Source organism: Labeo rohita, chromosome 7, assembly GCF_022985175.1.
Source record: "Labeo rohita strain BAU-BD-2019 chromosome 7, IGBB_LRoh.1.0, whole genome shotgun sequence".
Taxonomy (NCBI): domain Eukaryota; kingdom Metazoa; phylum Chordata; class Actinopteri; order Cypriniformes; family Cyprinidae; genus Labeo; species Labeo rohita.
This window is the reverse complement of record NC_066875.1, coordinates 41,067,967-41,094,625: the sequence shown is the minus strand read 5'-3', so window position 1 is coordinate 41,094,625 and position 26,659 is coordinate 41,067,967. Positions and strand designations below refer to the sequence as shown.

At 31.2% G+C, this 26,659-nt stretch overlaps 1 protein-coding gene across 1 annotated transcript in view; it reads left to right on the top strand.

The window, feature by feature from the left end:
- Positions 1 to 26,659, top strand: part of nav2a (neuron navigator 2a) — a 237,826-nt gene that overhangs the window by 153,463 nt on the left and 57,704 nt on the right. The window contains 4 exon segments of the mRNA XM_051114382.1: positions 12,217 to 12,289; positions 14,618 to 14,825; positions 15,063 to 15,116; positions 18,256 to 18,389. Of these exon segments, the coding sequence (XP_050970339.1) occupies positions 12,217 to 12,289; positions 14,618 to 14,825; positions 15,063 to 15,116; positions 18,256 to 18,389 (469 nt within the window).

Here is a 26,659-nt window from a genome sequence, read left to right as displayed (position 1 = left end):
TTGCTTCTCTTGCGGTCTCTCTTTATAAACATCTGGTTTAAGGGGGGTAGTTTGGCCGAAACTTTAAAAAACTCTCAAAACCATCAGTAAATGTATAGGTTTGGAGGAAGCACAAGCCAGATTACAGACATAAAGAGCTATTTTAGCCAAGCCAAAGCTAAGCAAAACAAACCCTAGAAGTCTGAGTATCGCTGACGGTCGTGTCACACATGAACCAGGGGCAGCGGTTGGTTTTGACTTGTCTCGATTACAAAGGCGGCTGTCAAGCGCAACAAAGGAATCATTTTCAAAGGGCTTGAGGTCTATACGTGCGTTTTGTTGTTATTAGAGGTTTCGATTGTAATGGTGGTCTGTTGAGGCATTGCTCTTGTTTTGACAGTGATGAAACCCAGCTGAAGCCAGTGCATGGGTTTGGAGGCTGGTGAGCTGCGTTCTTTGGCCAGCTAGCTTTATTAGAAAGATAATGCAGCTGTAGCTGATAAGGATGGGAATCCCAGGGAATTTAAAGATTCTGGTTCAGATTCTATTTAACGATTCATGTTCCTTGACAGTTTAAATATGGATTCTTTTAGTATTTTTAGTACTAGAATTTTTGGGGAAAATAAATATGATGTATTCATTTTTATATTTTAAAAGAACAAATTGAAACCAAGTTTGGAGTCGGTAAGTTGTTTAAAATGATTTTAAAAGTAGTTATTTTATATTTAGTCTGTCACGATTCCTCGATTCATTTTGAGTACTTGATTTAAAAAAAAAAATCATCAGTATTTGTCTCAATATGCTAATGGTTTATCGCGATTTCAAAATAAAAATTTAAACCCTTACTCTTGAGTTTACACTTTCATTTCCACTTATTAAGAAATTACAGTGACTGTATCATTTCTGTAGTAAAGAAATTGCCAAATATTAAAGATTATGTTGTTTAGTCAATATTAAACAAGGATTAGACTGCACAGTAAAGTGTAAAAACAATCATCTGGCTGTTGGCGTCCTCTGCAATCATTTGTTATAATGCGTAATGTACATTAGCTCTGTTGTTTATAATACATTATGTGTTTTAAAAATTTTGTTCCATAAAATCATGATTACTTGCTTTTCATACTTTATTTGAACTAATTATTATTTCCTCATTACTGTTATATATGTATTTTAAGTCATTTTAAAAGCTGTTGTTCATTTAGATCAGTGTTTATTACCATAAAAAATTAACTGTAATTATCCAATTACTAATTATAATTATAATTAAAATTTAAAATAACTGGTTTCTCTTTTAATATATTATATCTATTTTAATAAATGGAAATTATTTTTGTGGTAGCAAAGCTGAATTTCAGAAATCATTCTGATATGCTGATTAAGTGCTGAAGAAACATTTCTTATTATTATCAGTGATACATCTTAATATTTTTGTTGAATCTGTGATAGAACATTTAGTATGTATTTATTTATTGATTGATTGATTCATTCATTCATTCCCAGAATAGAAATCTTTTGTAACATTATAAATGTCTTCACTGACACTTTTAATTAGTTTAGGTATATTGTATGAAAAGTATTAATTTCTTTCCCAAATAAAATAAAATAAAATTACTCTGACCCCAGATTTTGAATGGTAGTGTAACATAATATTTTTGTAAAAGGAGTGTTTACACAGATTTTTATGACTTTTCTCATGCTTTTTATATGTGGAATCCCACAGTAAATAAGAATGCTAAACAACTAAAAATATTGTAACATATTTAATTAATTTTATTTGTTTATATTTGATTTAAAAAATGCCACTGATTACAGTAACATACAGTGTATCTTTAATTGTGTGATAAAGTAATGACTTGTGACTCAATAAGTGAGTCAGAATCATTCAGTAACCACTCTGATTCAAGTATTTTGATTCACAATATTCAACTCATAGGAGTCATTCATTCAGGAATTGAGCTTCACTAGTTGCACTGCATGTTTTTGATTCACTAAAATGAACTGACTCATAAATTCGTTTAGCATTTAGACTTTGTAAATGAAAATGAGTAGTCAGAAAAATGGTGCATTAATAAAGCCAAATGTGACCCTGGACCACAAAACCAATGCCAAGTAGCACAGGTATATTTGTAGCAATAGCTAACAATACATGAGTCAAAATTATAAATTTTTCTTTTATGCTAAAAATCATTAGGGTATGAAGTAAAGATCATGTTCCATGAAGATATTTTGTAAATTACTTACTGTAATTATATAAAAACTTAATTTTTGATTGATAATATGCATTGCTAAGAACTTCATATGGACAACTTTAAATGCGATTTTCTCAATATTTTGCTTTTTTTGCACCCTCAGATTACAGATTTTTAAATAGTTGTATCTCGGCCAAATATTGTCCTATCATAACAAACCATACATCAATTGAAAGCTTATTAGCTTTCATATGATGTATAAATCAATTTTAAAAAATTGACCTTTATGACTGGTTTTGTTGTCCGGGTTCACAAATATTGTGACGCTCATTTGATCCTGATATTATTTTATAAAATGAAACTGTTCAGATGAAAAACTAGTTCACGTTTTTCAGCTCTAATGCTTTAGCCAGCTTCACAAAGAAAGTTTTGCTGGTAAGCAGCATGACTAAGCTGGTCTTTTCAGATGAGAGAGGTAGATGAGGGGTTTAGGGAAGTTGAATGGCAGGGGTCTGATTTGTCCAACCACAGGAGCTGATCTCTTTTCCCCGTCTCTCTTATTGCTATCTCCGACTGACTTCCTCTTTCTCTGGCTCCATCAATTAGCTCCGTCCCCTTAGAAGCAAATTGCACCGTAATTTACTACTTTTAGACACACAGCCTTTGTGTTCCCATTTTCTTTCTCTTTTCCTTTTCTTCAGTCACAGTTTTCTCTCATTCTGTAGCTGCACGAATACTCAGGTCTTCTTCTATAACTCAGCCGGCGGTAACTGTACATATACATGTCTTTTTGTTCACCTCAGCATGCGTTCTGTATTTATGCATGTGAATGCAGTTTTCCTGTATGTGAGTCACTCTAAAGCTGTTTAAATTCCAGCGTGTGTGTTTGTTTGTGTGCTTGTGTGTCTTTCGCTAGAAAGCAAAGCACTGCTGGAAGCAGGTGCAAGCAAAGCCATTATGCAAATATCATCATTGTGTGTTTTATCAAGAGTGGGAATTGCACAATCGCTCAGTGAATAGGCCTCTAGCAACAGCTTACTCTGGACATACAAGCACTCGAGTTGATTAGCATAAAGATCCACTGGGCAGAGTTATATCGCTGCGATCGCTAATAGCTGACATGATGCTTAACCTCAGCATTCAGATGGTTAAATATGTAAACACATTAAGCTAATCAATGGAGGGGTTTTGGCTCATATTGTAAAGCGAGGAGTAGAATTTGAATGCATTTGTCACAATAGCTTTGGAGGATCATAATAATGATGCAGCTAAGCATATGCTAACTTTTATGGAACCTGTTTGAGTGCTCAGCATGAAATGCATTACACAACCCCTTTTACCTCTAAAATGCTATGTATTTTCAGGTGAAACTAGGAATTACAGAAACAGAAAAATATATTAGAAACAAAGTGTAGTGATTTTTAATGTTTTTGAAACGAGTTTGTTCTTGAAATATATATATATATATATATATATATATATCATTAATTGTGTATATACACTACTGTTCAAAAGTTTGGGGTCAGTACATTTTTATTGTTTCTTTTTTTTTTTTTTTTAAGAAATTAACACTTTTATTCACCAAGGAAGTATTAAGTTAATAATTAAAAGTTTATTAAAAGTTAATAATAAATAATTTACATTGTTATAAAATATTTATATTTTGAATAAACACTGTACTTTTTAAACTTGTTATTCATGAAAGAATCCTGAAAAAAAAATCACAGGTTCCAAAAAATATTTGGCAGCACAACTGTTGATATTATCCAACATTGATCATTCTAATAATAAATCCGCATATTAGAATGATTTCTGAAGGATCTTGTGACACTTAAGACTGGAGTAACAGCTGATAAAAATTCAGCTTTTCATCACAGGAATAAATTCTATTTTAAAGTATGTTAAAATAAAAAACATTATTTTATATTGTAAAAACATTTTGCAATATTACTGTTTTTTTTTCTATATTTTTAATCAAATAAATGCAGCCTTGATGAGCATAAGAGACTTCTTTAAAGACTATTACAAGTCTTACTGACCCCAAACTTTTGAACGGTAGTGTATATATATATATATATATATATATATATATATATATATATATATATAATGATGCTGAAAATTTAGCTTTGCCTCACAGAAATAAATTACATTTTAAAATATATTTACAAAAACAGTTATTGAACTCTTAATATTATTTCATATATATATATATAGACACACAATTAATGATGCTTTTGATTATTAAAATTTAAAGAAAATGGAATCCAGCAAATTAAATTAAATGGAAAAGAGAATTTGTGAAAAAAAAAAAAAGTGCTGTTAAATTGTGTAGGTTTCATTAGACATGCTTTTTGATTAATATTTTTAAATTTAACAATTAAAACAGAATCTAGAAAAATTAAACATTAAAAGAACGGAATCCAGAAAAAATTAAAAAAAGAAAAAAAAATGATTTGGGGGGGAAAAAAATAATTTTCGAAACAATATAATGGAATTCATAGGGTCCTAGTTTAATGCATCTTTTCTGAATAAAAGTATTATTATTATTTTCAATCTGTTCTTAAACTTAATTTTTTTATTGTTTGCATTTATTACTGTACGTTTTTGGAACAACCAATGTTTTTTGGCTTCTAACAAGGTATTTAAATGGCAAAAAATGAAATAAACATGCTTAATTTGTTGTAGTTATAAACTACGCTTCATTGCTTCATTTGCGTTGTTTTTATGTCAAGTATAGCACATATTGCTGTACTGTCAATATTAACTACTTAAATTTTTCAGAATAAATGTGGAGTAAATTTCTAGTGAAACAATATCCGTGTTACCCCTGGATATTTCGTGTTCATTTGATAGCTGTTTCATCAGTCTGGGCTTGCAGCAGATTCTCTTATTCACCTTTGGGACTGTTTTTACACCTGCTCGTCCGTCTGATCCCTTGCAGATCATTTCCTCCTCCCCTTTAACCCACCAGCAGTGCAGACAAAGCAAAGCACAAGATCTGCAGCATTTATGTCAGTGGCTGTTGACACAGTGCTGCTAAAACACACAGGAAATCTCAGTGTCGTAACTCTAATTCACCTCCCTAGTGGTGCATATTGGCACAAAGATGGTGGGTTCAACTGAGTCATTCTCTGGTCACACGTCTGATGGAAGTTAGCGAAGCAGCTAACATCACTTACGGCACATTAACCTAATCTACTCTGCCACGAAAGATCATAATCGCTGCACTGATCATATTGACAGGATGTTTGCCCGTCTTTGTTTTCACCTCATCTAGTTGATGTGGTGTTTTGATGGTTTCCCAGAAACTTAGATAATAGTTAGAATATATAGCATTGACCACTTTCCTAAGTACTCTTGTCTTTTGTTTTGTTAGGTAAAGGGAAAATTATAAAGGGAATGATTGGCATGTTAATCTAATTTAATAGTTGTCTGTCAGTCATCACGGGAGGTTTTGTGTGTGATTTGTGCTCAGGATGGGGAAGGAATCAAAACAAGCCACATTCTTGTGTAGAAGCGTCCATCACTGCCTGTGTTTTCTTCCTCTTCTTTTAAACACACGTTGTTGTTGAATTTCTTTGTGTAATATTAATCAGGCCTGGAGTAGATAAGTGATGAAAGTTAGATTGGATGAGATTCATTGTTTTTGTTGAGTAAGTGAAAGTGCACCGTTCAGAAGTTTGGGGTTAGTAAGCTTTTTATTTAATTTAATTTAATTTAATTTAATTTTATTTTATTTTATTGTATGAAAATAATAATCAAAAGTTAATAAATCAAGTTATACATTTAGTTTGTCATATTTTATAGGCATTGTCAGTGTTTCTTTTAATTAAATTCCCATTGATTCAATTCACGATATATTTTATTTTATATTTTATTTTATTTTATTTTATATTTTAAAAGTGTTTAGATTTATTTTATTATGTGATAATATAAATCAGGAGTTAGTAAATCAAGTTGTGTATTTAGTGTGTCATATTTTATAGACATTGTCAGTGTTTCTTTTAATTAAATTCCCATTGATTAAATTCACAAAATTTTTATTTTATTTTATTTTATTTTATTTTATTATCTTAAAAATGTTTAATTTTATTTTATTATGCAATAATATACATCAAGAGTTAGTAAATCAAGTTGTGCACTTGGTTTGTCATATTTTATAGGAATTGTCAGTGTTTCTTTTAATTAAATTCCCATTGATTAAATTAACAATATTTTATTTTTTATTTTATTTTATTTTATATATTTTTTTATTTTATTTTATTATCTATTTATTATTATTATTATTATTTATTTTTATTATTATTCTATTCTTTTTTTTTTTTTTTTGTAAGAAATTAATAGTTCTATTCAGCACGGATGCATTAAATTCTCTGGCGATTCTGAAGACTGCTGGCTGCTGAAAATGAATGATTATGATCATTTTAATATATTTTTATTATAAAATATATAAAACACAATTGTAATAATATTTCACAATATTATTGTGTACAATTATTATTACAAATAAATGCAGCTTTCTTAAGCAAGAGACTTTTCAAAAACAGTAAAAAAAAATTACTCACCTAAACTTTTGAATGGCATTTTATGTATGAATAAGATATTTATTTTATATGAATTTCATTTGAATTACATATGAATTCACACATTACGTGCTTTATTTATTAGTCATATCTTGAAACAATCACGTTACCTGTTCCATCAGTTGCTTTGACCTAGAAAAACCCATTTCAAATTGTGTGCATTAAAGTAAAAATAATAATAATAGTAATTTGTGATATTATTATGTTTTTTACTAGAAGCTGAGATATAATCATTTAAATGTAGGGTGATATTTTCCTTTTTTACTTAATTGCATAATTCTCAAAATGTGTTTCTGGGCATTCTTTGCTTCACAGCACAAGAGTTCATTGTATGAAAACATACAGTATCATTCAGCTTGTGAGAAAGAAGTGCATTTATTGAAACTGAGCTTGGTGCAAAGTGGATAAAATGTATTAAAGTCATTTTAATCTGATCTTTACACTTTGAGTCCCACAAATCTGATTAATGAAATGGAACTGATCATAGAATAACTCAATTATGACTGTTATTAGTGTAAAAACACACTTATATGAATAAATAGACCGTGGAGAAGCCTGAGAAGACATTATTCTACAGTAATACTACTAATATGCACAAATCTCTTTTTATACAGTATTTCATAAACTGTTTCCTGTCACATGACCAACTCACCTGTCAATCATCACCTTTAAATACATGCATTCTCTCTCTCTCCTCAACAGTAACCCACTGTCTCATAAACACACTTACTGTACACACAGGGAGGAGTTTATTAGGGAACCAGTGGTGATGAAAAATATAATGACAGAGAGGGAAAAAAACAACCAGAGGGAGAGATGGAGACAGATAATGAGAGAGACAGTGTGTGTGAGGAGTCTCATATAGAAGGAATGTATCCGGTATATGTTCACATGTGTGCGTTTAAGCATGTGCTTATGTGCTTGAGACAGACAATAGTCGTGTGTGTATGTGAGAAGTTGTTTGTTTAGCAGGCTGTCCTAGTCTTAAACACTATTTTAGTTGCGGAGGAGCAGATACACTCTTACAGTCTCTCACAGATATAACAAGCAGCAAGCACTCTTTTATCAGGTATGGGTCTCTTGTTGCTTTAAGGGCTTCCTGAATAGATTTTTTTGACCTTGGATATGTATGGAAAAGGGAGTAAGAACTTAAATTACTTCTATGTTGTTGTTTCTGATAGAAATGTGTTCAAGTGTTGTACAAGCTTAACTTGGTTTAAGCTTCTTTGCGCCTTACTGGTTTTAGAATTATGGAAAGAATACTTACAAGTTATGTTCGTAAAGTTTTTAGCATATTTGGCTAGTCAGATGTTTTGCTGGTGTATTTCACTTAACTTGAAATTTGTTTAGTTGATCCAAGGTATAACAAAACTTGTAATATTTTGAATTATTTTACTATTTGAAAGAACTGTTTTCTATTTGAATATATTTTAAAATGCAGTTTATTCTTGTGATTTCAAAGCTGCATCATTACTTCAGTCACATAATCCTACAGAAATCATTCTAATATTCTGATTTGCTTTTAAAACATTTGCTATTATTAGTATTATTATGTTGAAAACAGCTGAGTAGAATTTTTTTATCTTTGATGAATAGAAAGTTCAAAAGAACAGCATTTATCAGAAATAGAAAACTTTTGTAACATTTTAAATGTCTTTATCATCACTTCTGATCAATTTAAAGCATCCTTGCTAAATAAAAGTATTAATTTCTATAATTATACTTTGTATAAATTATACTGACTCCAAAATTTTGAATGGTATAGTGTTACAAAAGCTATTTCAGATAAATGCTGATCTTTGGATCTTTCTATTCATCAAAGAATCCTGAAAAAAATGTGCTCAACTTTTTAAATATTGCTAATAATTATAATAAAAATGTTTCTTGAACAGCAAATCAGCTTATTAGAATGATGCTAAAAATTCAGCTTTGAAATCACAGGAATAAGTTACATTTTAAAATATATTAAAATAGAAAGCCATTATTTTAAAAAGTAAAAATATTTTACAATATTACTGCTTTTGCTGTAATTAGAATCAAATAAATGCAGGCTTGGTGAGCAAAAGATAATTCTTTAAGAAACATTAAAAATCTTACTGTTCAAAAACTTTTGACTGGTAGTGTATTATACAGTATTTTACAATTGTACTTCCTTTTGTCACTTTACTTATTTTTTCCAGTATTTGTATCAATATTTTTGCTTATTAGAGTAGTGTAAGATTTGTTTAGCAACATGGAAAGGTAATTTTTCCAAATGTTTTAATAAAAAATATTGTCTAAAATTGTGTAAAATTAAGTGCTGATTTAATTTAATGCAATTTTGTGTATACATTTGCAGTATTGTTTTAAATGTATTTAAATCAAATGTAAAAATGAAAAGTCATCCAATTTTATTAATTTTATTTTGTTTTATTCTTTATTTTAAGTAAAATATACAGTATGGATTTTATCAGCCAGTCTAGATATCAGGATTGGTTTTGAAAAACGCATTTTTGTCAACAGCTAGTGCTTTTAATTTTTGTAGCTGTGCATAGTACAATACCTTGTGTTTGGTTTCGGTTAAGTGCTTTTTTTATGATTCTGCGATCAGTTGTTTGCTTTTATTCCAGTCGCTTCTGATTTCTATTGACCCAGTGAGTTTTTAATGCAGCTATTATGAGAATGTCATTCAGAGTGGTGTTTGCTGTCATGCATGACCTGCGGACTGACAATCAGAGAAGACAATGTTGTTATGTTAGAGCTAAATTACCCCACACCCCCTTTTTTAAAGCTTTCATATTGACTTCATATATTATTATGCCTTGTAATTCAATTCACAGAGAGAGAGAGAGGATATAGATTTATTTCAATCCCTCTCTCTGATATTTTTTATTTAGAAAGGTTATTTTTGGTCCTGGATGTCTGGGATGTGGTTCCTTCAAAGGGTCAGAGGAATCTAGAGCAGATTCTTTTCTCACATTTCTGTATCTCCCTTGACCCGTAAAGCCAGCAACTGTTGGCTGCCAGCAACTGGGATACAGTCAGTGAGGCTGAAATGTGTTGCTATGGCTGACATAACTCACACTTGTGCTGACTAACCCATGGCAGATGACCAGTTTTTTAATGGAGAACATGTGGGGATTAAATCAAAGCAATGCTCTATTAATTATACAGTGACCCCCAAAAATATTAGGACACTTGAAAAACAGTTAAAAATGTATGAATTTCATTGCATAACAAAAAATCAAAGGAATAGGCTTATGCAAACAAATGATGCTGGAGTTTACTGAAAACGAACTTCTTTTTAGCCACTTTTTTGCTGTGACTTTTAATGATTAGGTTTTGCCAGTGTTTCAAAACAAGAAAATTTGGAAATACCTTTTAATAATGAACAATGTGCATCAAAATAATAAATATTTTAAAAGTGTACTTTCCTTCTTTAAAATGAATGACAATTTATTTAATTATTTAATGCAATGATATTAATACTTTTTAAGTGAACTGTAAACAAAGTGTCCAAATATTTTTTGTGGGACCCACATGAAATTACAAGTCACTTGTTTTATTATTTATATACAGACTGGTTGTATTCGTGAAAATCTATAAAATCTGTAATTAATAGGAAATACTGCTTTGACATGAAATGAGTTGGCACTTTTTTAAAATAAAACTAGGCCAAAAATGTATTAAAAAATGGACTTTTATCTAAATATCTAAATATATTAGATAAAACTAGTGCTGTCAAACCGATTAATCATGGTTAATCGCATCCAAAAAAAAAGATTAGGTTCACATAACATATGTTTGCGTACTGTGTAGATTTATATGTACATATATATAACTACACACACATACATGTATGCAGTATATTTAAAAAATATGTAACACTAAAATATATACATGTGTGTGCATTTATATATACATATACACAGTACACACACATATATTATGTAAACACAATGCGATTAATTGCGATTAATTGATTTGACATGTAGGAATATTTGTACTTCTAAAAATGTATGACTTTTTTTAATGAAACTAGGCAAAAATGTATAAAAAAATGGACTATATTAGATAAAACTAGTGCTGTCAAATCGATTAATCATGATTAATCGCATCCAAAAAAAAAAAAAGATTGGGTTCACATATATGTTTGCGTACTGTGTATATTTATATGTACATATAACTACACACACATACATGTATGCAGTATATTTAAGAAATATATGTAACACTAAAATATATATATGTGTGTGTATTTATATATACATATACACAGTACACACACATATATTATGTGAACACAATGCAATTAATCGCGATTAATTGATTTGACATGTAGGAATATTTGTACTTTTAAAAATTTTAAATGAACCTAGGCAAAAATGTATTAAAAAATAGACTATACTGGATAAAACTAGTGCTGTCAAATCGATTAATCATGATTAATCGCATCCAAAAAAATGTTTGGATTTACATAACGTGTGCGTACTGTGTATATTTAAATGCACATATATATAACTATACACATACATGTATACAGTATATTTAAGAAATTTCTTAAATATATACACGTGTAGGCATTTATATACATACACAGTATACACGCATATATTATGTGAACACAAACTTTTATTTTAGATGCGATTAATCGATTTGACAGCACTATAATAATCATTGTAATTAATAATATTAATAATAATAATAATAATAATTCTATTTGTTTATTTAGTACTTTCCCTTACACATTAATATGCATTTTAACTTTTTTGTATTCACATACATTTTAACCATAAAATCTTTCATAGAGACATTATGTCTGCTAGTAATATGGCTGGTAAACACTGATCTTTTTATTTAACTACAGCGTAGTGATCTGAAAATGTGAATATGTTTGGTATAAGGAATATGTATTTATAAAGTATATGATTAACATAGCAAGAAATATTGGCTCCACAAATAGAACAGGTGGCTGTGATTATGGATAACCTCGACCCTAGAGTGTGGTAAATATCATTAACATATTCCTAGTAGACTACACATTACCTTTAAGTATAGGCTATTACATGACTTTCCTCTCAGCCAATCAGATATGCTTATGCTCTGAATTGAGTGACACTAGGATACGGCTGGGTCAGCGTCGTGGCCTCGACAGCGTATCTTAGCAACAGAGCAAATGTGACGCCCTCAACGATTGGGAGCAAAGGCTTTGCATACTGCTTTGACTGAGCAGCCAATCTATGCTCTCTGATAACACTACAGCTCCTAGAGTGAGTGAACGTCCAGTCACGTATTCAGCCACACAGCAGATGTGAAGCAACCTCAGTCTGCAAGGAAACAGCCTCTATTCTGAACTTAACTCAGCCTGTTTGTTTTAGGTGATAATGGCTGCTTTCTGTGTTGATATGTGTGTGGTTTGTCATGATTGTTTTAAATGATCACTACAGTGCTTATTCACATACTCTCTTTGAATTTCTCTCTAGATTGAGAACATTGATGCCTGTCTGAGCTTCCTAGCAGCCAAAGGTGTGAACATACAGGGACTTTCAGCTGAAGGTAAAAATACAAATTTTAAAAATGCTTATTTGCAGTAGATTTTATTACAATTTGATCTTAGATGATTGTGAAATATGGGGTTTTCACACTTTAAATTATTAACCCAGGGTTAATATTTCTGTTCATTCTTCACCCTAGGTTAATAGTTTAACAATTTGGGTAGTAAAGTTTCAAGATTTTACACCGTACATCTGTAAACTGTGGATTAATGCTCTTATTTGCACATTAATGTGGTTAAAACATTGATTGGACAAGTACAGCACACAGTTTGTTTGCTTTTTGATCTTTTTTTGTTCCTTTTTTTTTGTTTCCTTCAATTTTTACTTTTCCCTCATAAGTGCATAAAAGTTTCTTTCTAATATGTGACCCTGGACCACAAAATGATCTGTTTTTCTTTTATGCCAAAATATTAAAGTAAAGATCATGTTCCATGAAGATATTTTGTACTTTTCCTACCATAAATATATCATAACTTAATTTTTGATTAGTAATATGCACTGCTAAGAACTTCATTTGGACAACTTTAAAGTTTATTTTTTCTCAGATTCCAGATTTTTAAATAGTTGTATCTCGGCCAAATATTGTCCTATCCAGACATTTTTATATGTCAATGGAAAGCTTATTTAGCTTTCAGATAATACACAAATCTCAATTTTAAAAAAAAATCACCCTTATGACTGGTTTTGTGGTCCAGGGTTACATATTTAATGAAGCATGAGTTGTTTAGTTTATCATTGGCTGTTTGTCTCCAAAAAAAAAACTTTCAAACGTCATGTTTCAAACTTTGTTGCTATTGCAAAAGCTGTGTTTTATAACCCACAGTTAAGACTGATTTGTACAATATTGTTTTGAACCAGCTTCATGTTAATAAACAGGGAAATAATGGTGTTAATGTTATAAAATGCATCAATTATGAAACTAATTCAAGCTTTACAGAGGGCAATAGTGTCATTATTTAGCTCAATTTAGTTCAATGTTGTTTCAGTTTAATAACTGTCAATGTTCATCAGTTATGAAACAAGTTCAGTTAAACTATAAGCAGCTCTATAGAGGGCAATAGTGACCTTAATTATGCATGTAAGTCAATTAAGATATGATTTAATTTAGTTCAATAACATTTTTTAATATGATTTTAATGTACATTTTCTGTGGCAATGCAATGTCTGATTTTAAAATGCCTTTCAAAGGATGAATTTTGAGATTTAAAGTTTTGAACTGATATATAAGTTATTATGATTTCTAAAATGTGATAGGGAAAAAGGCAACAAAGAAAGTCTTTTGTGACAAAGGTCAGAACTTGTGTTATGATGTAGATTTTTTTAAGTTGCGCTCTTGACATATATTAATCTATTACTTTTCCTACATAATTTGTAACACAAAAATATGGTAAAATATCTATTTATGAGTCTTAGACCTTTCCAACGATGTACAAGTTTGTCATGATTAGATTAGGATTTATTTGTAATATGGTGACGTAAACTTAGGTGTCCCACAGAGGGGACAGTGACAGTTATAGGGTTAAAGCATTTTGCTTTTTTTGTACGGCTGCAAAACGATTAATCGCGATTCAAAATAAAAGTTTGTTTACATACTATATGTGTGTGTTCTCCGTATATTTATGTATATATAAATGCACACACATACATGTATATAATTTATATATAAATCTGACATGTTTTTCCTTGATATATACAAGTATAAATACAGTATATATGAAGAGTTCAGATGCAAAATCCTCTAAATCCATCTGACGCTTTTGTTTAAAATTAGCATTTATTCTGGCTACTTTGTATAGGTTTCTTTGTAAGTACAGGTACTTCTGATTGGGCTGAGGCTGGAATTTAGCGAGTTTGAAGTAAAAGTATTTGATGGACGTATACTATGTGTCAGGAGCATTCACTCAGTATGATTATCTCATTTTTGACCGAGATGGCTTTTAGCTGGTTTTGAGTCTGAACTCTTCATATGCATTCAAATATTTTGTTAGATATAAACATACTGTATAAGTGTGTGTATTTATATATACATAATAAATATGCAAAGAACACACACATATAGTATGAAACAAACTTATATTTTGAATGCGATTAATCGTGATTAATCATGATTAATTGTTTTGTAGCCATACTTTATTGTCAACCACATGACTGGTAACTGGAAGGTTGTAGGTTCAATTCCCACAAGAAGGGAGAGTGTGATGCTCAAAAGCCTCATGCTTTACAGGAGACTGTGCTTGTAATTATCGCCCTACTAATTACTTTGAAAGAAAAGTGTCTGCCAAATTACATACTAAACAGCAATCTGTTGTTGACCGTCTCTCTCTCACAGAGATCCGAAATGGAAATCTGAAAGCCATCTTGGGGCTTTTCTTCAGCCTGTCTCGATACAAGCAGCAGCAGCAGACGAACAGACAGACGCACACGCAACACACACATTCACACGCTCCCTTAAGCCAGCAGAGCAGCGCTCCAGCCCAGCTGACCTCCACCTCGCATGGGACGCACGCACAAAAAACACAGCCAGAGATGCAGTCCAGGTAACATCAGTCTATCTAGTGTTCTATCTAGCGTTCTATCTGTAATGTTCTATCAAATGTATATTTGTTATATGGATTGTTTGTGGATTGATTTGAAGCAGTTTGTCTATCTGAATGTCTTCATTCTATTAGCTTTGTGATTGTTTGATGTTGTGTTAGTCATCGCTGTCTGCGTTTGTCAGTCTCTCTCTCTTTATCTCTCTTTCTTCTCTTGTTTTTCTTCTTATTTCAATCTAGGGATGGCTCTCAGAGTAAACTCAAGTTTTCCATTGGTCAGAAAAAGTCTTCTAGGTAGCGCTCTCACTCCCATCCTGTGCTTTCATGTATTTGCTCTCCTGTCAATCTGCTTGTCATCACCCTTACACTCTTCCTCACTTACTCTCTGCATGTGATTTTGTGGTCTAATTCTACTCATGTATGTACAAGATTGTTGTGAAACTCAAATATTCAAACTGGCTATATATATAATGCATTATAAAATATTAACTCTTACATTGAGAATGCCTTACTTTAATGTTAGAATTTCATAACTAACTATACATAACATAATTAAAAACATTACTTAGTTAAAACAGTAAATCATATAAAATAACTGTATATATATATATATATATATATACACTACCGTTCAAAAGTTTGGGGTCAGTAAGACTTGTAATAGTCTTTAAAGAAGTATCTTGTGCTCATCAAGGCAGCATTGATTTGATTAAAAATATAGAAAAAAAACAGTAATATTGCAAAATGTTTTTACAATATAAAATAATGTTTTTTATTTTAACATACTTTAAAATAGAATTTATTCCTGTGATGAAGCTGAATTTTTATCAGCTGTTACTCCAGTCTTAAGTGTCACATGATCCTTCAGAAATCATTCTAATATGCGGATTTATTATTAGAATGTTCAATGTTGGATAATATCAAAAGTTGTGCTGCCAAATATTTTTTGGAACCTGTGATTTTTTTTTTTTTTTTTTTTTTTTTTTCAGGATTCTTTCATGAATAACAAGTTTAAAAAGTACAGTGTTTATTCAAAATATAAATATTTTATAACAATGTAAATTATTTATTATTAACTTTTAATAAACTTTTAATTATTAACTTAATACATCCTTGGTGAATAAAAGTATTAATTTCTTAAAAAAAAAAATAATAATAATAAAAATGTACTGACCCCAAACTTTTGAACGGTAGTGTATATATATATATATATATATATATATAATGCATTATAACATTTTAATTCTTACATTAATAATGCCTTATTTTAATGTTAGAATTACTATAACCAGAGTTGCAACATAACTTACAGTTAAAACTGTAAATAATATAAAATAACTGTATATATATATATATATATATATATATATATATATATATATACATAGTGCATTATAAAATTTTAATTGTTACATTAATAATGCCTTACTTTAATGTAAGAATTTCATAAATAACTATAACCACAGTCACAACTTGACCTAAAAAGTGTTCTGCATTAAAACACATGGCTTTATCATGTGTGGTCTTATGTTGTCAGTAGTGCATTACACTATTTAGCATGTGCAGCTAATTTCTGTGCACGTGAATGTGTATAATAAAGTGTTTTATGGCTATTATAAATCAAAATATTATAAAGTATTTTAACTGTGGTTACAGTTATTTTAGAAAATATATAACATTGCAGTTGATAAGGTATTATTATTAACTTTGTAATGCGTGCGTATATTTAATATATATCAATTTAACAGATACATGTTAAATAGAGACATTTATTAAATTTTTAAAATTAAAAAAGCAAGAAAGAATTATCCATCCTGGTGAGCTTTTCCTTGAATGTATCTGGCCAGACAGAATATGTGGACTCTGTCAGGTAATGTTACCCAAAAACATGTCCCAGTGGAAATGTCTGCTCAGTGAGCTGTAATAACTTTAAAATAACAGCTCTGTGTGATGCCCTGCTTGAATATGAGATTAATTATTCATTGTGGTGTGTGATAGAAAGGTTGAGGTTGTGATTCTGGTTTCAGTAAATGATGTGTTCTTGCCCTCATTCACCAATTGCTGTAAATGCATTTGAAATGCATTGCAGATACATACTGACATAACTACACTAAAATACTCTGAATCACCTTATTTAAAATTCCCAGTTTGAATATCAGCCCAGTGTTTAATATTCCACCATTCATTTTTGAAAACATGTGACACAATATTGCCATCTAATGGTGGATAGTTGTAATTGCAGAAGAGCCTTCCACAGAAATGAGATGTATTTTAAGTGAGCAGGAAAAATAAAGAAAAGAGAGGAAAATATCGCTTGACCGCGTTACTGTTTTCCATACTTATGAGAAAATGTCAAGACCGCACAATAGACATCAGTCTGATTAGCATAGGTCACTACAGATGTTCCTGTATTTTACATGACATTGACATGACATTTACCTAGACTTGATGGTTAGGTAAGATTAGATTATTTGTCTGTCAATCACGAGGCCTCAAAGGCTCACAACTGACAGAAGAAATGCCACATTATAATCACAAATCTCCATCATAGAGGCAGTTTAATGTGTTTTCACTGATATGTTTCATTTTTGAATATGTTAGTTTAAGATTGGTTTAGACTCCTGTACATGTATGTATATGCTAGTACTGTCAATTGATTAAAAACATTAACTAATTAATTGCCCTTTTTTTATTTATCACAATTAAATGCACCTAACATGAAAGTTTTTAAATATACTTTTATATTACAATAATTTCACATTCAATCTTCAAATCAATCTTCAAGTTAAAGCAACGTAAAGACTGTATATTTTTTTAGTGCTGTCAGTCGATTAAAAATTTTTTTCTGAAAGTAATTGCGATTAATTACGATTAACCCCACCTAACATTAAAGTTTTTAAATATACTTTTATATTACAATAATTTTGCATTCAATCTTCAAATTAATGTAGAAGCAACAAACCATTTTTATTTTTTTAATGCATCAGTTTTTGGGACATAAATACAAAAATATTTGTTGAATTACTCAAAAGATCAAAATATACTATTTGCTAGCTACGTGGTTATGCTGGAAGGTTTTACCATTGATGCACTGGGCATCTGTGTAAATAAAACAGCGCACCAAAGCAATTTAGAGTGTTTTTGCTTTTGGGGAGAGGAGATGTTGTTTTTTTTTTCAGCTTCATTAACTGGGAATGAATTGAATAAGGCTGATTCTAGAGCAAGAGACCTTGAGAAAGGCACAAACATTCAGTTTTATAAACAAAAAACTGTTTAGGCATTACATCTAGCAACCACTCAGAACACATTAGCAACCCCATTGCACTTCCCTGGCAAGCACCAACAACACCTGGGCACGAGTTCTGCACCGAGTATTTTCTTCAGAAAATGTAAGAATCTGGTTGTTAATGTTTTTGCTCTCTCACTGTCACAGATTACCTGGCCCTACCTCGAGGGTGTCCACTGCGGGCAGTGAGAGCTCTCCTCGAGGGTCCGTCAGTTCAGCAGGGAATCGCCGCAGTCAGGTGTTCAGCGATAAAGCCAAACCTGCAGCAGCTCAGGCCAAAGGTAAAGTCTTTAAAGTGAATCAGAAACGAAATGCTGCTCATAATCTCATCAGAAAATGGCAGGTCAAGATTTCAATGTAAAACACATTTGAACACGTTTGTTTCTACAGGGTCCTTACAGTTTACATATTATCTGTGATTTTATCATGCCTGGGCAAAATGACTCAGTTTTCTGTATTTTATTTATTCAAAAAATGCTGACTAGCTGCAGCCCCTAGCAATGTTTCAAAAAAATTAGATGATAGAACAGATAAGGAAAGATTCAGATGTAGGGTGAGATTTGTGATACGAGTGAGGTATGTTTATGGTTTGTTTCTTTCTCCAAATTAAATTTCTTTTGTCATTTGTATTTGTAATAGTAATGGAACAGTTTTCTCCATTTAAAGTAAAATTTATGGAGCTAGTCTTTATTTGCTCTGCAGGCTGCGTGCGTGTATACTACCTTTCAAAAGTTTGGCGTCTGTAAGATTTATTTATTCAGTTACATATTTTTTAAGAAATTAGTATTTATTCAGCATGGATGCATTATATTGAGTTAAATTCTGAAGTCTGGAAAGGCTGGAAAATTCAGCTTTGCCATCACAGGAATTAATTGCATTTTAAAATATATTTAAATAGAAAACTGTTGTTTTAACTTGAAATAATATTTCACAATACGTATTGCAATATTTTTGAACAGTACTGTACAGTATATATACTTTTTTTTCTCACAATTGTGAGATACAAACCCGCAATTTATTTTCCAATTTATTCTGAGCTATGTGTTTATATATTGCAATTCTGAGAAGAAAAAGTCACAATTACGTTTAAGTTTTTAAGTTAAGTTTTTATTACAGTTCAGGTTAAAAATTTTTTGAATTGAATTAAAAAAAAGTTGAATTTGAAAAGTTTATATTTCACAATTCTGACTTTTTACTCACAATTGCGAGTTTATATCTCACAATTCTGACTTTTTAACCTGCGATTTTAAGTTTATATCTTGCAATTCTGACTTTCTAACTCGCAATTGCAGGTTATATCACAATTTTAAGAAAAAGGTAACAATTGTGTCAGAATTTTGAGGGAAAAACTCAGAATTGCGAGATATATAGTTACAATTCTTTTTTGACTCTTTAGCTCACAATTGCGAGGTTTCACTATTGATGCATTGGGCAGATACTCTGTCACTTTGTTTAAATAAAAAGCACCAAAGCAATTTAGAGTGTTTTTGTTGTTGGGGAGAGGAGATGTTTTTGTTTTTTTTTCCGGCTTCATTAACTGGGAATGAATTGAATAAGGCTGATTCTAGAGCAAGAGACCTTGAGAAAGGCACAAACATTCAGTTTTATAAATAAAAAACTGTTTTTACATCTAGCATTACATCTAGCAACCACTCAGAACACATTAGCAACCCCATTGCATTTCCCTGGCAAGCACCAACAACACCTGGGCATGAGTTTTGCACCGATTTTCTTCAGAAAAGTTTGTGTTCACAATTTAGTGATACAATTCGGTGATACAATTTGGGTAAAAAAAAAAAAAAAATTAAGTCAGAATTGCAAGGGAAAAACTCTTGTGAGATACAAACTAACAAATCTTTTGTGACTCTTTAGTTCACAATTGCGAGTTTATATATCACAATTCTGAGTTTTTAACTTGCAATTGTGTTTATATCTTGCAATTCTTAGAAAAAAAAGTCAGAATTGCAAGTTTGTATAACAATTCAGGTTAAAAAAATCAGAATTGCAAGTTTATATTTCACAATTTTGACTTTGCAGTTGCGACTTTATATCATGCAATTCTGACTTTTTAACTCACGATTGCAGGTTATTTCACAATTCTGAGAAAAAGCTAAGAATTGTGAGTTTGTATTACAATTTGGGTTAAAAAAATCAGAATTTTGAGTTTATATCTTGCAGTTCTGACTTTTTAACTTGCAATTACGAGTTAATATCTCACAATTCTGACTTTTTAACTCACAATTGCAGGTTATATCACAATTCTGAGAAAAAGGTGGGAATTGTGAGTTTGTATCACAATTCGGGTTAAAAAAATTAAGTCAGAATTGCGAGGGGAAAAAACCTCCGAAACCTCAACAATTCTTTTGTGGCTTTTTTGTATCTCACAATCCTGATCTTGCAGTTCCAACTTTTTAACTCGCAATTACAAGTTTATATCACAATTCTGAGAAAAAAGTCAGAATTGTGAGTTTGTATAACAATTCAGGTTAAAAACTTTTGTAATACATTTGGGAGAAAAAAAGTCAGAGTTTATATCTCGCAAATCTGACTCTGTAACTTCCAGTTGTGAGTCTGTATAATGCAGTTCTGGTGAAAAAAGTCTGAATTGTGATTTGCAGTTTCCTTTTTTTATTTTTTATTCAGTGGCAGAAACAGGCTTCCATACTTTTGTCTGTACAGTATATTGTATGCTATACCATATGTGACCATGGACCACAAAACATAACATAAGGGTCAATTTTTTTAAATTAAGATTTATACATCATCTGAAAACTGAATAAATAAGCTTTCCATCGATGTATGGTTTGTTATGACATGATAATATTTAGCCGAGATATAACTATTTGAAAATCTGGAATTTGAGGGTGCAAAAAAATGTAAATACTGAGAAAATCACCTTTAAAGTTGTCCAAATTAAGTTCTTAGCAATGCATATTACTAATCAAAAATTAAGTTTTGATATATTTACAGTAGGAAATTTACAAAATATCTTCATGGAACATTGATGAACATTGATGATTTTATCAATAATTTTGACCCATACAATGAATTTTTGGCTATAGCTACAAATAAACCCCAGCGACTTGGTTTTGTGGTCCAGGGTCCCATATGGATTGCACATTTAGTAGAACAATGTCTAGATGTAAAAACTGGCTCTTGGTTAGCATTATCCAGTAGCTCACATGGCCTAGGTGAAGTCAGCAGAAAACAAAAGCTGACTTTCTACAGGAAGGTATTGCATTTGAAACATTTTCTGGAGAAACGTGCATATATAAATTATGCTACATGAGATAAACCAGGTCAGTTTTGAGTTCATGTTGACTTTAAGCGGTCACTGTGTTAAAATGTGCCAACCACATTTCTGTGCTGAGTTTGGAGTAGTTAATGTAGCAGGCAGTGCTGGAAATAACTGCTTATAATGACCTTGAGTGTAGCTAGTCACACAAACCCTAGAAGAGATGTTTGAAAGATGTTGCAAATGTGCCGTACGTGCGTGTATGTGTGTGCGTACGTGTGTGTTACTGGCTTTGAAAGCAGAGTGAGCGAAGCGTAGGAAGTTTCTGCATTAATTGAGCTCCAATTAGTGTGTTTTGACCCTGGGAATGTGGTGGCATTGAAAGAGAGACACAGAGAGATGTTTACACAGTGTCATGCTTTAGGCAATCTATCCTGTTTTTCTGTTTTTCCACTGAATGTTTGTGTACATATTGCTAAGTATTAAAATGAGTGAAGTATTTGAAAGAAAAATTCAAAGCAGTTTCCTCTAATAGTAAGCTTTGCTTAATATATTCAAACTGTTTGCCCCTATTCACTTTTTCTTAAATAATCTGACTTGAATATCAGGTTTGTGTGCAGTTGAAGAGTTCAGATGTTTTGGTCTTGTGGCAGTGAACATTAGTAAATGGTGTCAGCCGACTGATTCTCCCATAATGCATTTAGCTCTGTTATTTTGCTTGTGACCTGCTTAATGCAAAGCAGAGTGAGAATGTGAAGGAACACAGCTCTTCTGTGTGTGTGCCATCGTTTTGACACTAAAACAGATATACTGTAAGCCTCATCTGAGATGACATGAGTCAAGAGGGGGTTGGAAAGGGATTTACAGTTTCTGAATTTTAAAGCAGGCAAGAAAAAACACGCCTTTTATCTCTTTTCAGAGTTTGAAATCATTTTTCTAGAATGGTAAGTACATTTAAATTCACAGCTGTGAACAGTTGTATTTGTATACTTGTAATTTTATGCAATTTTATGCAGTTTGATTTTACTTTATTTTAAAGCAGCATTTTTTAATTTTATTTTAGTGAGAGAAAAGTTTTATACACATTTTTTTCCATTAAAGGGATAGTTCACCCAAAAAAATGAATATTTTGTTATTATTTATTCATCCTCATGTTTTTTCCCAAAACTGTGTCGGTTTATTTCTTATGGAAGCCCGTTTCCACCACTGAATGAAGAATATAAAAAGACTGTTTTCTCACAATTGCGAGATACAAACCTGTAATACTTTTTACTCTGAATTGTGAGATATGAACTCACAATTATGAAAAATGAAGTCAGAATCACAAGAAAAAAACTCGCAATTCTTTTGTGACTTTTTATCTCACAATTGTGAGTTTATATCTTGCAATTCTCAAAGTCAGAAAAAATCAGAATTGCAAGTTTGTATCATGATTCATGTTAAAAAAAATTGCGAGTTTATCTCTCACTTTTTAACTTGCAATTTTAAGTTTATATCACAATTCTGAGAAAAAAGTCAGAATTGCCAGTTTGTATCACAATTCAGGTTAAAAAAATCTGAATTGTGAGTTTATATCTTGTAATTCTGACTTTTTAACTCATTTAAAAGTTTATATCACAATTCTGAGAAAAAAGTCAGAATTGCGAGTTTGTATAACAATTCAGGTTAAGAAAGTCAGAATTGCAATTTTGTATCACATTTCAGAGAAAAAATCAGAATCGCAAGTTTATATCTCACAATTCTGACTTTTTAACTTACAGTTGCAAGTTTATATTTCACAATTATGAGAAAAAGGTCAGAATTGTGAGTTTATATCATGCAATTCTGGAAAAATAAATAAATAAATAAAACGGCTTTGCAATTTCCTTGTTTTATTTTTTATTCAGTGGCGGAAACAGGCTTCCACAGTTTCTTTTAAAGAAACATAAGAGGGAAAAAATTAAGAATATTGGTGACCAAACTGTTCCCATCGGTGCCATTGACGTCCAATGTACGGATAAAATAAATAACTGTTTTCTTACCAACATTATTCAAAATATCTTACAGGTCTGGAACGACATGAGGGTGAATAAAATGTTTACTTTTAGGCAAACTATTGCTTTAAGGTCCATATTGTGTTTAAGCCCTTATTTATAGCAAGTGCTGTATTTGTGTATAATTTTGGCTTATTAAAACATTAGCTTAATCAAAATATGACCAAAACATTTGGAAATTTCTTACATGATGACTGTATTCAATAACAAAAAAAAAAAAAAAAACTGACAAGGTGCAATATGAAACAGGCATGATGTGTGTATTGGTGGGCTCTCGTGTGGTGGTCATCTGAGACTAATGATAGCTGTTATTCTGCCGTGGAGAAATAATCACTTAAATATGGACGTTAAGAGGAACTGAGAGGGGCCACAAACCCTGAGGGCAGAAAGTTGCTCTAAGAGTTGCCTAATGATATAAGGGCGACGGCGAGATTATTTCTGCCGAAACTTTGCAGTTGATCTTCATATGGTCTGTTTGTGGACAGTAACTGCTCGTCTTTTCTTTCTTTCTCAACTTTCATCTTTATTACTAAGGGGTTTTTTTTTTATCCCGACCTTTTCCCTTCTCGGCCCCTCTTGTTTCCTCTCTCTACCTATTGGAAGTCATTAGTGGTCTGACCCACTTCTCTCTGCCTGGCATGGCTAATTGGACCTTAATCACTTCCTAATTGCCGCTTTGTTTCTGTGCCGCTCATTAAATGCCAAACTGAATGAGATGGGAACTGTTTTTCCCTCATGTCAAATCGTCTAATAAAATATACAGATAAAAAATAAACACCAAACCTGAAAAACAATAAAACATTTGGGTGCAGTCACTTGATTTGAATCAGATTGGGTAGCAAAATATTTACATTTAGTCTTAAGTGCTTGTGAAAAGTTTGTAGCTGATATTATAAGTGAATAAATGCCACATAAAGCATCTGTGAGAAACATCCAACACTCTATATGATAGATGTCATTTGTAATGTGCAGCATTAGTATATGCTCAGTTTCGTTTAGAAGTTTCGTTTTGGGCAATTCAGGTCTTTTTTGGGTCTGGACAACCGGCCGGCTGACAGAGTGAGTGTGTTGAGCATGATCTAGAGGCTCAGAGGGAGGGGGCTGGACAGAGGGACAGCGGGGTTTCGCCAGAGAACTCGCCTGTGTTTGCGGTTAGACTTATTTGCAGTGTAGCTCCTGCGAGTGAACTCAACTACTGAGACGCTACAGGCTGGATTGGTGGTGAAACCAGCTCACTTTAACAAATGGACCTGCCAGGTGAATGAAAGACTGATAACTATCTTCCATGCATTTTTTACATTTTTATGTTTTTAATTTTGCAAACTGCTTTTTTACAATAGTGGAGAGAAACATTTTCAGACTTTCTTCTTTTTCTTTCTTATATAATTATTTACACTTCTGGAGTATTTCATGTGAACAATGCATGTCAATCTGCAACGTTTGACTAATTCTAACATTTGTTTTCAAGGACGTATTTGTGTTAAAATGCATATCTGTTTAATTCATCAATTAACAGTTGCTAATTAGTTTTTCATGCATTATTTATTTAACATTTCTGTTTTTGTATGATTTGTATTTCAGGAAGGAAGTTTTGATTGTGTGTCACACAGAGCACAATCGCTAAATTTGGCCTTCGGTGTTTGAATGGGCATTAAAGTCTTACTCGCTGTGTCAGTGTAAACAGTTTAGAATGGATTTCAGTCGGCTGTCTGCTGCTCACTATTACAATAACATTAGCTCAGGAGTAACTAGCCTTTTATGGCCAGGGAGAACAGTTTCAATATTCATCTCTGGTTAAACTTTTCTTAGCCTTTCATTCAATCTACTTTAATTTCCCTGGTTCCTAGGTTCTTTTTCCATAACATCCATTTGGTTTTCAGGTCCAATCTTTAGGACTGACTGTTCATCAGTGTTGTTGTTGTGTATGTTGCTATAGGAATGATGTATGTGTCAGTGCAGTGCCAAGAGACTGTCTAATATATGATGCTATGTGTTCCATAATGATGAAAAACCACATGAAATCTGACCAGACTACTTGACTCGTTTGCAATGCAGATGTTAATTGGATTTCAAAGCACATATTGATGCTGTGTGTCTGCAAAAATGTGTAGATGTAAATGCAACTGAATTATTTTTAAGTACTAAGATTACTAAAAACAATAACAATAAGCTAAGTAGAATATTAAAAAGAGTGCTAAAATGACAAAAGCACACAAAAATACTAAAACAAACTAAAATGAATAGTAAACATGGAATCTGTATCTTCCCTTTACCTGTCTATTTTTATAGAACAATGTATTTATATATATATTTTATTTTTTTATATTTTTTAGGGGTGTCAAACGATTAATCGCGATTAATCACATACCAAATAAAAGTTTGTTTGCCTCATATATGGGTGTGTACTGTGAGTAATTATTATGTATACATAAATACACATATATATTTATGTATATATTTAAGAGAAATATGTTATTTATGTACAAAATCTATTTATATATAATATAAATTCTATAAAAATTATAATAAATACATATACTGGGAAATATTTCTTAAATGTATACATGAATGTGCTTGTATTTATATATACATAATAATTACACACAGTATACACACATATATTAAGCAAAATTAAACTTCTATTTTTAATGCTTCTATTATTAATCGCGATTAATCGTTTGCCAGCCCTAATTTTTTTTCCTTTCTTTCTTTTGCTGCTACAGAAGTTAATTGACAATATGCTATAATGGTATATAAACTATAATCTAAACTAACATTGGACCATTCAAACTGAAAGAGATTTCTGATTTTAAACCAATTCAAAATCTGATTTGAATTCAACTTTAATTCAAATATGTGACTCTGGACCACAAAACCAGTCTTAAGTAGCACGGGTATATTTGTAGCAATAGCCAAAAATACATTGTATGGGTCAAAATAATCATCTTTTCTTTTTTTATAGCAAAAATCATTAGGATATTAAGTAAAGATCATGTTCCATGAAGATATTTTGTAAATTTCCTACTGCAAATATATCAAAACTTAATTTTTGATTAGTAATATGCATTGCTAAGAACTTCATATGGACAACTTTAAAGTTGATTTTCTCAATATTTCGATTTTTTTGCACTGTCAGATTCCAAATATTCAAATAGTTGTATCTCAGGCAAATATTGTCCTATCCTAACAAACATACACCAACAGAAAGCTTATTTATTCAGCTTTCAGATGATCTAAATCTCAATTTTGAAAAATTTAATAACTGGTTTTGTGGTCCAGGGTC